At 35.9% G+C, this 11,678-nt stretch overlaps 1 protein-coding gene across 2 annotated transcripts; it reads right to left on the bottom strand.

Annotated features, from left to right (window-relative positions):
- Positions 1–3,518, bottom strand: LOC132633791 (uncharacterized). 2 transcript variants are annotated; one of them, XR_009579814.1, is made up of 2 exons: positions 2,681–2,910; positions 1–514 (listed from the first exon to the last, which is right to left on the bottom strand). XR_009579814.1 is itself a non-coding variant. In XM_060350253.1 (2 exons), exons 1-2 carry the CDS (start codon positions 3,425–3,427, stop codon positions 168–170), a joined length of 363 nt encoding a protein of 120 aa, XP_060206236.1. In that variant the 5' UTR covers positions 3,428–3,518; the 3' UTR covers positions 1–167. The 2 variants fall into 2 exon arrangements, 1 of the variants encoding a protein (XP_060206236.1); XM_060350253.1 differs by lacking the exon at positions 2,681–2,910 and adding an exon at positions 3,412–3,518.
- Positions 3,519–11,678: the final 8,160 nt, after the last annotated feature.

Consider the following 11,678-nt stretch of genomic DNA (forward strand, 5'->3'; position numbering starts at 1 on the left):
AGACACAAAAAAGGTAGCATCATCAGTCACAAAGAATTCAGCAGTTCTGAACACTTAAAGCAACACAAATATGTCCTAAAATCCAGGTCCAAATAGAAAACATTAGCAGTCACAAACTAAGTCTTAAATCCATAATCAAACACTACACTAGTCATCACAAATTAAGTCTAAAATTCACCAAATTCATAACATAAACTTAAAACGCGATGCCTCTCTTTCTTTAGATGAAGCTCACGACATCTCTCAATATGCCTCCTTAAATTAAATGCCTTTTTTCCAATATACGCAACGATCCTACCACATGTCATGCACTTTGCTCTAGATGGAAAAGGCAACATCTTAGCCCCAAGAGCAAGGATTTCTTCCTCTACGTCTCCTGCTATGGATGTGTCTAATCCCATTGACTCTTTTTGAGTAAGATGCACTTCTTCATCTTCATTGTCTTTAACTACCTTAAAATGTTCCCAAACATATGAGCGAGTTTTAGGAGCACGAGGCATGGCTAAACTTGAACCTAATGAAAAGTAAGATAAAACCCAAAGTTAGAATATAATTTTCAAGATAAAAGAACAAAATTACAAAAGAATATCACCAATCAAATAGAGTATTAAACTCACCACTAGAGCAAAATTTCAGAGACAAAGGCCAGGATTACATGACACATCACATTTGGAATGCTCAAAAGTTATACACTACTCTTCCAGGTCAAGTTGCTTTACACATTATGTCCATAAGTATTGGTTGTGAAGATATAAAAGACTATGCTATATGGAATGAGACTGACGATGGGAAATTTTCAAATGGTTCTGCTTGGGATTTGATCAGAAAACACAGGAACAACAATGATTTCATGGGCAAATTATGTCACAATGCCATTCCATTCAAGATGTCCTTCATCTGTTGGAGAATGTTTCTCAATAAACTGCCATTTCCTAGAGCTTGATGCATAACAATACTCAAGAAGTAGTGAATTGTGTATGCTGTTATGTGTCTCAACATGATGATGTACAGCATGTTTTCATAAAAGGGCAGGCTGCTGATTGTATATGGAAGGCTATGGGAGCACCTCTTAGGATTAATCATCAGCATGGGCCAATAAGAACTATTTTTGGTAACTGGTGGAACACTAGAACTTATAACAGAGTCCATAAGTTGGTGATCCAAGCTCTTCCAATCTTGATCTATTGGGAAATATGGAAGTCTTGGTCAGCTTGTAGATATGGAGACAAGAATAGGTTCTACCACTACAGAATGGCTACTCAATCCACAAGGAACATCAAAGCAGTGATTATATTCAAAATGCCTTTCCATCCATTTCAACTGAAGAAAACTGGAACAATTTATGCAGCAAGCTGGAAAGGATCAGACCAAGGGTGAAATATACTGTTCTGTCCTAGAAGAAACCTAGCATTGGAATGATCAAGTTAAACACAGATGATAGTTTCTTCAAAGAATCTAACAAAGCTGGTATAGGTGGTGTGGTGAGGAAGGATGAGGCGAATATGATTATGGCTTTTTCCATCCATGTTGACTGCAATAGCAATAATCAGGCAGAAGCTATAGCAGTTCAATATGAGGTAAATTGGTGCATACAACAAGGATTAGACAGTCTGCACATTGAACTTGATTCTCTTGTAATTCGTGAGATGCTCAACAAAAAGGATACCAACAATTTGAAGCTCAAGCACATTATCAAGAAGACTATCAAATCACTCAATCAGACTCCTCATGAGATTACTCATTGTTTTAGGAAAACAAATCAAGTGGCTAATTTTTTAGCTAAATAGGCTAGAACCAGTGGAAATAGGACCTTATATCACTCTCTTCATGAACTTCCAAGAGAGGTAAAGGGATTAATTCAACTGGAAAGATGGCAAATCCCAACCTTTAGGAGGAGATATGAAAAATGTAACTTCTTTGTTAGTTAATTATGCTTGTAGTATAGGGAAAGGAATTTATGTAGGCTATCCTTTTCCCAGATTGTTTCACAATCTCTTTTGTAGGATTGAGGCTAGGTTTCCATGTCCCTCTCTTTCCATTGTAAGTTATTTTAACTTAAATATAATATGGTAGGGGTCAAACCAAACCTCCTATACCATAGGCCCACAACCTAATGGTGACGGCTTAATATAAAACAAGAAGAAGAAAAAACTCACCACTAATTGCAAGTTGCTATACATCAAAAATGCAAAGTCCTCAAATTCTAAATTACTGATAGCTAATCAGGAAAAAAATAAAATACTATTTTACATATAAGTTAACATGATCTACGAAGTCCTCAATTCTAAATTATTGCTCGTATTTTGAACATCGACCCAAAGAACACTTGCATCAAGTGACACAAAGAAGTACTTGGTCTATAATCTGTATTTCACTTACCTTAGCACACTACCAACAGAAATTGCAATAAGCTACGAACTTTATCGCTAATCCGTTGCTAAATTGCTCGTATCTAAATGAATTTTCTAATAATAATCCGTACGAATTTTGTTGTTTAACTATAAAATTTGTCTGTCGCTAATTCCTAATTTTTACTAGTGGCAACAAGTAAACAAAATAAAAATTAGATCACAAGTTTTAATCGCACAGAAAACTAACTCTTACTAAAACATAAACAAGCAAATAATTAGAAGGTGCATAAAATTGTAAATCAACAGTGATATTGGAATTGAGAACGTACAACTTGGTTTTGGCGTCGGAGAAAGAGAAAAGAGTGCCACAGCGAATAATTTGATAAACCTGATTTTCTTTGGATTTGGTTTTGATTTACTAGTTTTGTTTATGGAAGTTCTCTTCTCTCAGAAAAGTAAAAAAACATCCTTGAGTGATTAGGAGTACACTGAATAACAAATAAGTACTAGTAGTGTTAAGACGTAGTAATTATTTTTCTACATATTTTAAAGGTAGAAACCCGTGTTCTCCAAGCATTCTTCAGAATTAAAAAGGAAATAAATTTTGGTTAATAACACAACTGGGAATTAACTGTAATTAGAGCACAGAGAGGACTCAACTTGCCTTTACTGTTATTTGCTGTAATCATAATTATAATAAGGTATAGTGTTTAATTACTTAAGAAAATTACCATGTTTATATTTAAGATTAATGGTGTAAAAAATCTTATACATCGCGGTGCACAAAACTTAAACTCCATCAGAAACCCTAGGAGAAGAAGAGAAACTCTAGTACTACAGAAAGATGTCACAAAAGAAAAAGAAGAAGTTAATATCCTCCTATAGCCATGGAAATACAGAGATACAAAAGAAGAATAAGAAGAAATCCATTGTAAATAGAAAAAAAGCTAATCTTATCAATCAAATTATTATTAGCAATGGAGAAGAATGTAAGATTAACTTAATTCACACAGGATCTTTAACACAATAATCTTACATAGAGATAATACGGAAAACATACCTGATGCGGAAGACATTATCACGAAAGCGGAAGCGTTAATTGTAGAAACTAGTTTCTACCTCCTTACCCTAGCCTTACGTTACCACAGCCGTCAATGATGGAAAAAGTATATAGAATAAGTGGTAACCCTAGTGGGTGGAGGGAGGACCAATTTATAGCAGTTGAGACTTAATCCGGTACGTCCATCAAGTAACCGATCTAACAGATGAGATTTATTCTTCATTAAATATTAGTTATGAGCTTTACATTAATTGGGCCACACAAAAGAATGATAAAAATTCTTACATTCTCCCACTTGGCCCAATGACCACATAACACTAATATTAAATGACATAAAACATTAGTAGTGCATAAAATAAATCTCTTCTATAATGTCCATCATACATACCTTAATATGACAAACCACTAATGCGAGTTATGACGGTTATACATAATTTTGTGCTACATACTCCCTTCCATATACTACAACATTAGCAACTAATCATACTAGGTTCATAAGTTATAAAACATTTAACATTATGGTCCACAATAATGTCTCATGGAGACTTATTGTTGACACCCAATTTTGTCCCACCTTTCCTCCGAAAATACCTATTTTTTTCGCTTCCAATATTTTGGCAACTTTAAAAAATAATTATTTGCATTTTTTCACTATAATTATTAGCTTTTATTAATACCGGCATTTCACTATCCTGTCATTATCTTTTACTACCGTCACTACTACCATTATTATTATTATTATTATTATTATTATTATTATTATTATTATTATTATTATTATTATTATTTGTTATTATTATTATTACCAGTATTATCATAATCTGCGTTTCATCATTTTTACCACCTTATGCATACGCATCGCATTTATTTCGCACAATTAAATGATAGCGTTTATTTGTTTTCAAAATATTATTGCACGGCTATTACAACGTCATATGATTTTATTACCTGAGCACTAATAATTACATATTTTATATTTTAGCACACTTAGTATATAATTAATTAAAATGGGTCTTTTATTTAAATTTAGAATCCAAGTTATTTCTTTCATTCAGCCCATATTTTTAATTCATCTAACCCAAATCCAAGCCCATAAACATTTTCGGACCAATCTAGTCCACCATTCATTTAAATAAAATCACCCAGCCCACAACAACCAGCCCATACCCACCTAAACCTACCCGAACCCATAACCCGACCCGGTTGTTTCAAAATATGAAACAACTAGGGTTCATTTTACCCTTTGACCTGCGGCGCCTCCCTCTCCATTTTTTCCTCATCGCCGCCTCCCTTCCCCGTTCTCTCTCTTCCCTTCCTCTCTCCCACGCTCACTCTGTCCCCCCCCCCCCCCACTTCGCCCTGCTCCCCACGCTTCTGCCACCTCCACTTCCCTTTGTCCCCCGCTCTTCTCTCTCTCCCGCTCCTCCCTCTTTCTTCAACGCCAAAAAGAGAAAAAACCCTATAAATAGTGGTTAGTTGAATCGTAAATGGGGGTTTTTGGGGGAAAGCCCGAGAATCGCAAAAACCCCTTGCAAAATCAGAGCTTGAATCGCAAAATCCCCCCTGAAAATTAAGTTCTGAAACAAGTTTTTTTTTTTTGAAATCCCGAAAATCTCTAAAATATAAGTTTTCCATTGGCGAAATCCCCTGAAAATAGCAAATTTTCCGGTGGTGGAAATCCCCTGAAAATATTGAGTTTGCCAACCGCCTTTGTTTTCCCCTAAAATATTAGCCCACTGTTTTCTTAATATTCAAAGTGTCGAGCCATTTTTTTTCCCGCATTTTTGCCTTGTTATTGTTTCGCATCCGAGTCTACGCAAACTCGGAGATTTGAAGTGTTCGAGCGTAGATCGAAGGCCTCGTACCCATTTCGCTGCACCCGAAGAAGGTAATCCCTCTCACGTTTATTTTAATATTTGTATGATCTATCAATTGCTTTTCTTTTGTGTTAAGTGTTTATGTCAAGTGTTACATACTTATTTTGATTTAAGTAAAGTTTGGCAAATTCCGTTCCTTCAACATTCTTTTTTCAGTAGTTTGTTTGGTATGCTGAAATGGTTAATATAGTTGTGTTGTTTGTTAGTTTAAACCAGGATTGTATGCGTTAAATTTAGTTAGGTTTAGTTGTGTTTTTATCATTTGCAAAGTTTAATCATGTTTAAGAGCATTTAACTCCTGCCTGTTTATTAGCTGGGGTCCTGTTTAGCCAGTTCGATCTATGTTACGCCTACTTCAGCTTCTGACAACATGTTTAATTAGTTTAAGATCATGTATCTTTGTGTATTAGTTGGAAATGATGCTCCTTTGTATGTGAATAAATTTGAGAAACTGTTAAACCTCCAATCCACTTGTCGAAACTGGTCTTCACTTAACTTAAGTACAGAACTGTAGAAAGTTATTGATACTGAGTAAATGTGTTTCCATTCTTCAATAAATACTCTCATGCCGTTTCTCTGTGTTATTGGAATGGTTCATGGTCTACAATACACTAGAGGTACTTTAAGGGGCTTAGCTCATTTCCATGTACTGATTGAGGTTACTTCTATACATGTCTGGATGATTCATGGTACATTTGAAATAAAACATGCCTTCATATGTGAAGAATGGTCATTTATGCCCTTGTGTGCCTCTCTTTCTGCACAATACCAGTTGGTGTGCCAACATGTATAAGTATGCGATTTAGATTGCTTTACTTTAAAGTAAATGGCACTGTTGGTTTGCGTACTTGTTTGAAAGTCCAGAATGGCTTGAATCCCCTTTCTGTGAAGTAGGCATAGCATGCTTTAGCCTTGTTTTTTACCATTGTGTGAATCGAACATGTATGGAGCTTAGAGATTACTTTAGATTGCAACATTATCATGAGTATATCAAGAATGTATGCATGTTTGATTAAATGTTCAATCCTATACTTAGCATAATTTGATGAATGCACTGCTGAATGGTTTGATCTGTTTAAACTACCTATATGGTCCTGTGTTTGAATTTGAACATAGATAAGGCTCTTTCACGTCCAGTCTTGTCCTGTCCCTATGCCTATACATGTCTTTCTTTTCTCTGAAACACCTATATGATTGTCCTAAATGCATTGTATGATACTGAAAAGATGTTGTCTTCACTGAAGGTTATTTAAGGCTTATAAAACATGATACTTAGTCTTGTCTTGTTTAGTTTCCCTGCTTATACATATCCAATTGATTATACTAAATGCTCATGATCTCATTATTAAGCATTTGTTATAATGTCACTTCTCTGTTTTAACTTGCCCGCTGCTCTAGTGGTTATCTTTCCTTTTCCGAGCTTGTATGTGTTTGGTCTATCTTTGTTGGCTACCTAAGTGTCGATATGTTTGGGTTATATGCCCTTATGTCTCTTTCTGTGAATCTGAATCTATTCAACATTTTGGCATATAGTTGTTACCCTTAAAGTGCTACATGAACATGCTAAATACATTTTTTTTTCAATTTGTTTTTCAGCTGTTTTTGTTCAAAATCTAAAATTTTGGTATTTGTTAGTCCATTATTTAAAATCCTCTCTCTTTGCTTTGTATGATCTCTGGAATATGCTATGTGCTCTAAGTGAGATGATGCTGTCCAAAACTGCCCCCCTAAGATTAGGGTAATTATCATAGTATGACTGGTCCATCTTCATGCTTCGCCATCCCCTTTCCCATTAGTCTAATCCGCATAACCAAAGGCTGATTTGTTAGACTGAATTTTGGCACACCCTGTTGTAATTTTCCAAATGTCCACACCCTTTAGCAGTGAATAATTTGAGTCAATTGGCTCTAACAGAACCCAGTTTGATGTTTGCTTTCTGCCCATGTTGTGCGTACGTGTATCTCCTTTTGAAGTTTGAAAAAAAAAAGAGGGTTCAACACAATGTTTGCTTTATTGTCATGAATTGGGTTAAACTATGCTGAGGATAAAATTTGAGAAAATATAGGGGGATTGCTATTCAGTTCGTATTTTCTTTGTGTGGTGCCAGCGTCTTAAGATGCAGGCAGTGGGGGTAGTTGCTGTAGTTTCGAAGTATCTTGAAGTCGTTCGGAATGAATGTTGTGACTATGCTCTGTCCAGTATGCTCCCCTCGTTGTGTTTTTTTTTATTTGGCCCAGTTTGGCTTTTGGAATTCGATACTCCCTCTGTTCTTGTCTCCTTGGAGTCTTTTCGAATGAATGAGTGAAATATGTGTTAGTTAAGTCTTGCGTATATTCTAGTACCAGCACGCATCTCTGTTAGAATTCTGCATATTTTGCAAAGTATATCTCGTTGAAGTATGTATATGAATGTGTATACGCGAAATATACTCGGATATACATAATACATATATAAGTTATTCATTCTGGGAAACTGGAGCTGCCCTATTGTTTTGGGCCTACTTCACTGTTTTCTTTTGTATTTCCGACGTGTTTTTGGGCCTGTCTCATTCTCGTGACTGTTATCATTTTAATTGGCCTGCCCCCCCTATTTTTAATTATTATTTTATTTTATTTGACTGTTTTGCTTGGTATCTAGGTTATTCAGTAATATGAAACAAACCACATGAGCTTCAGTTGTTTCTTTATCATTGTCTCATTAGGGCTTGAACATTTTTCTCTAATTATCCTATTGTTGTGTTATGTGCTAATTCAAATTGTGTACTTAGTTTCTTTATTTGTGTCTTAGTCCTTTATCGTATGCTAATCCTTTTCCTTTCGTTTTTTATGCATGACTACCGCATATGAGTCTGAGAGACTCGTTCTTCTCCCGCATTAGGAGTTGGGCCAAAGCCCAACGTATTATTATTGAGTCATTCCCGTGCCAACCCATATAGCAGCAATAACCCACAGCAATACAATGAAATTATTGGGCTAAAAGCCCAACAGCAGCAGCAGTCCCTCAAAAGTGGGCTGGCCCATTTGATATCATTTTCCCTTTCATTTTATTTTTGTGCACATTAATTTGTATTATGCAACTAACTATTTTTTTTTTTTAGTTTAGATAAATCCTGATGAATTAGTAGGTTTAGTTTAGGAATGGGTAGTTAGTTTAAGGAAAAGAACTAAAGAATATTTTGTAAAGATCTTTTAAGGTCATCCAAATTATGCATACTTTTAGCCGAATGTAGTTAATAAAAACATAATTTTGTTTATACTTCCAAAAATGCAAAGTCAATTAGTACCTCATCGTTAGTTTGTTTCAAGTATTTATTAAAACACTGCACAAACCCGCGTTTTCTTCTACTTATATATTTTATGCAAATCTTATTTTAAATAGCATTATTATCTAAAGTCTTTGCAACATTTATAAGTTTATTCTAAATGGCATTTGAAGTTTCCTTTTATGCAAATTATTATATTTTCTACAAATCTCATTCTAAATAGCATTTTTATTTAAAGCCTTAGCAACTTTTATAAGTTTTATTTTAAATGGCATTTAAAAATCTTCTCTTATGCAAATTATTATATTTTCTCTAAATCCTATCTTAAGCAACATTCTTATATTTTTCTTAAAAACCTTAGCAACATTTCTTAGCCCCCCCTTTCTTAAAATTTCAGGCATCTTATTTAGCATTAATTAATTAACCTAAGTTTGGTCGGATAACCGTAGTTAACGGATTCTAAAGGATGCCTAATCCCTTCCCTTTGGAATAATATAGAACCCTTACCTAGAATTACACTGATTAAGCAGACTGTTAACGAAGGTTTAGTTAGCTTTACCTTAGTTAATAAATTAGGTGCCCTAATTCACCTTAAAATCAATTAGGTGGCGACTCCTTAAAATAAAGCAATTTAGGAATCTCCAATATGTTGTACTCCGCTTCAACCCGTTTAAAATGGGGTATAACAGCTTGGCGACTCCGCTGGGGACTTTAGGTTCTAACCATAACAGACTTAGGTTAATTAATATTTTGTTGGGTGTTTTGTTTATTTGTTTTCTTTATTTTTGCCTTATATGCTTTTAAATGTCTTTATTATTGTTTTATGCATTATTTGCCTTTGCTATGTAATATATATGTTTTTTCTTTTATTAAATTGGCATTCCGTTCATATTTCTTCCACTCCTGGAAAACTCACACATATTCACACACTTAAAGCGGCTTCACGGTTCGCGCCCGTGCACTACTAAATTACCCCTTTAGTTGGATTGGTCTAGTGGATTTAGTCGATCGGCGGTGTAGTCGACGGCCATGGACTTTCCACTCCCAAGTTGTCCGCTTGGGGGGGAGCCTCGTGTCATAGGAAAACAACTCCTAGTCAGCCTAAGATAGAGCTAACCCAAAACCCTTTTAAGGACATGCACGAACCTAGGAGGCTTAATACCCAAGGTGTATTAAGTCCATTAGTCAACCTCTTCCAAATGTCCGAGTGGGTCTACGACCCCAAGCGACGATTATCACGTTATGTGCATTGATTTGAAGGATAAACATGTGTATTATGTGGACCATGTGCTATTTAAGTAAAACTAACCATTTGTGAACGCACGCAGCCATGAGTCAGTACACTACGAGCAGCAGACACTTAGTTACGAGCAAAGCATGCAAGAATTAGATACACTTCTAGCCCAGAAAGAAGAAACTGGTATCAAAGAAGGCATCAAAATAGGATGACTTCCTGCTATGTCATACCTTGTCCAGAATCGCCAAAAGATTGGTCAATCAATCCAGAAGTTCAGGAGCGACGAAGGACCTTCCTCATTTTAATTAGCTTATGAAAGTCAAGTAGCAATTGTAATAATTTCTTTTGCATCGGAATTTAAACATTGTATGTTTTGGGGCCTTCAATTAATAGCACATTGGGATGACATATAATTGCATATTTTATCCTTCAAATCTGCGTTAGGCCTACCTCTGGCGCAAAAGAGGTCCCTCGCATAATAGGTCGCGCTGTGTTTGCTATATCTCCTTTTTGCTATGTGATTTGTTTGCTATGCAATACGTGCTTTGTTTGCTATGCAATATGTGTTTCTTTCAACGTTGTTTGCTCAATGTCCGCATTATTTTAATCAGCAATCATTCGCACTATACTAACGCAGTTTTCTTCATCTTTGAAAGGTTTTATTTTCTTTTGATTATTCCCCCAAAAGTTGATTCGTGTTGACTGCGAACTAGCAGACCATCCGTACTACACAAGATCAAAAGCACGAGCATCCAGCGATATGAATGATTCAGGGGCAAAAAGTTTTGAAATACGCGGGAGTTAGCAAAGGATAAAAATCAAGTTAGAGCCAATCTTTAGTGTTCGAATAAGTCAGCTTTTTTGCTCAAGCGTTAGAGCCTACTAGCTAATAAGTCGTTCTCCTCCGCTCGTGCTACGACTTAGTTTTCTTGCATTCTTTAGAGGTTGCCTAGCATTGAACATTGTTTTGGCTGCGCATCTGCATTAAGAACGGGACTAAAATGGCAAAGAGATTTGAATCATTCAACACTGGCATGGGGTTGGTGCGAGAACAAAATGATGATAGCAAAAAGAATGTGGTTCAAAGAAGCATTTTGGTCAATTTAGGTAATACCTTCAGCCTTCTTCCTAACACAACTTCAGCTTCCAGCTCAACCCAGAACATTTCCTTCACTATTTCTCCTCACCCAGCTCCTACATATATACCGCCAAGATACTCTATTAAACCAGAAGCTTTGCAAGTCACGTTGATGCCTAATGTCCAAAAGCCTGCACTTGCAGCACCCTTCAAAGAAAACCAGCAAAATCAGCTAGCGGTATGCCCATACAAGAGATTGAGAAATGAAACGAATGCAATCAATTGGGATGACTCGGATAGAGAGCTTCACAATTTAAGGATAATTGTCGAAGAAGAGATGCGGGCAAGAAATGTCCAAAGTTTAAGATATGAAAGCTTGTGTATGCTTCCAAATGTTGAGTTGCCGCCAGGATTCAAAGTGACAAAATTCAACACCTTCAATGGCAGAGGAAATCCTGTTGCGCACTTGAAGGACTATTGTAGCAGATTAATGGGAATTGGACAAAATGAAGCCATACGAACGAAATTGTTCATTCAGAGCCTATCAGGGTTAGCATTAGATTGGTACACAGAACAAGATTTTCGCAAATGGCACACATGGGAGGACATGGCCCGCGACTTTGTAGAACAATTCAAGTTTAACATCGGGGTTAGTCCAAATCTTTATGATATGCGTGAGATAGAAAGAATGCCACATGAGTCTTTTCAGGAATATGCCATCCGATGGAGATTGGAAGCTTCAAAAATACGCCCTCCATTGCCCGAGAATGAATTGATTTCAACTTTCATCTAAATGCAAAAGGGCATATATTA

This window comes from Lycium barbarum, chromosome 3, assembly GCF_019175385.1.
Source record: "Lycium barbarum isolate Lr01 chromosome 3, ASM1917538v2, whole genome shotgun sequence".
Taxonomy (NCBI): domain Eukaryota; kingdom Viridiplantae; phylum Streptophyta; class Magnoliopsida; order Solanales; family Solanaceae; genus Lycium; species Lycium barbarum.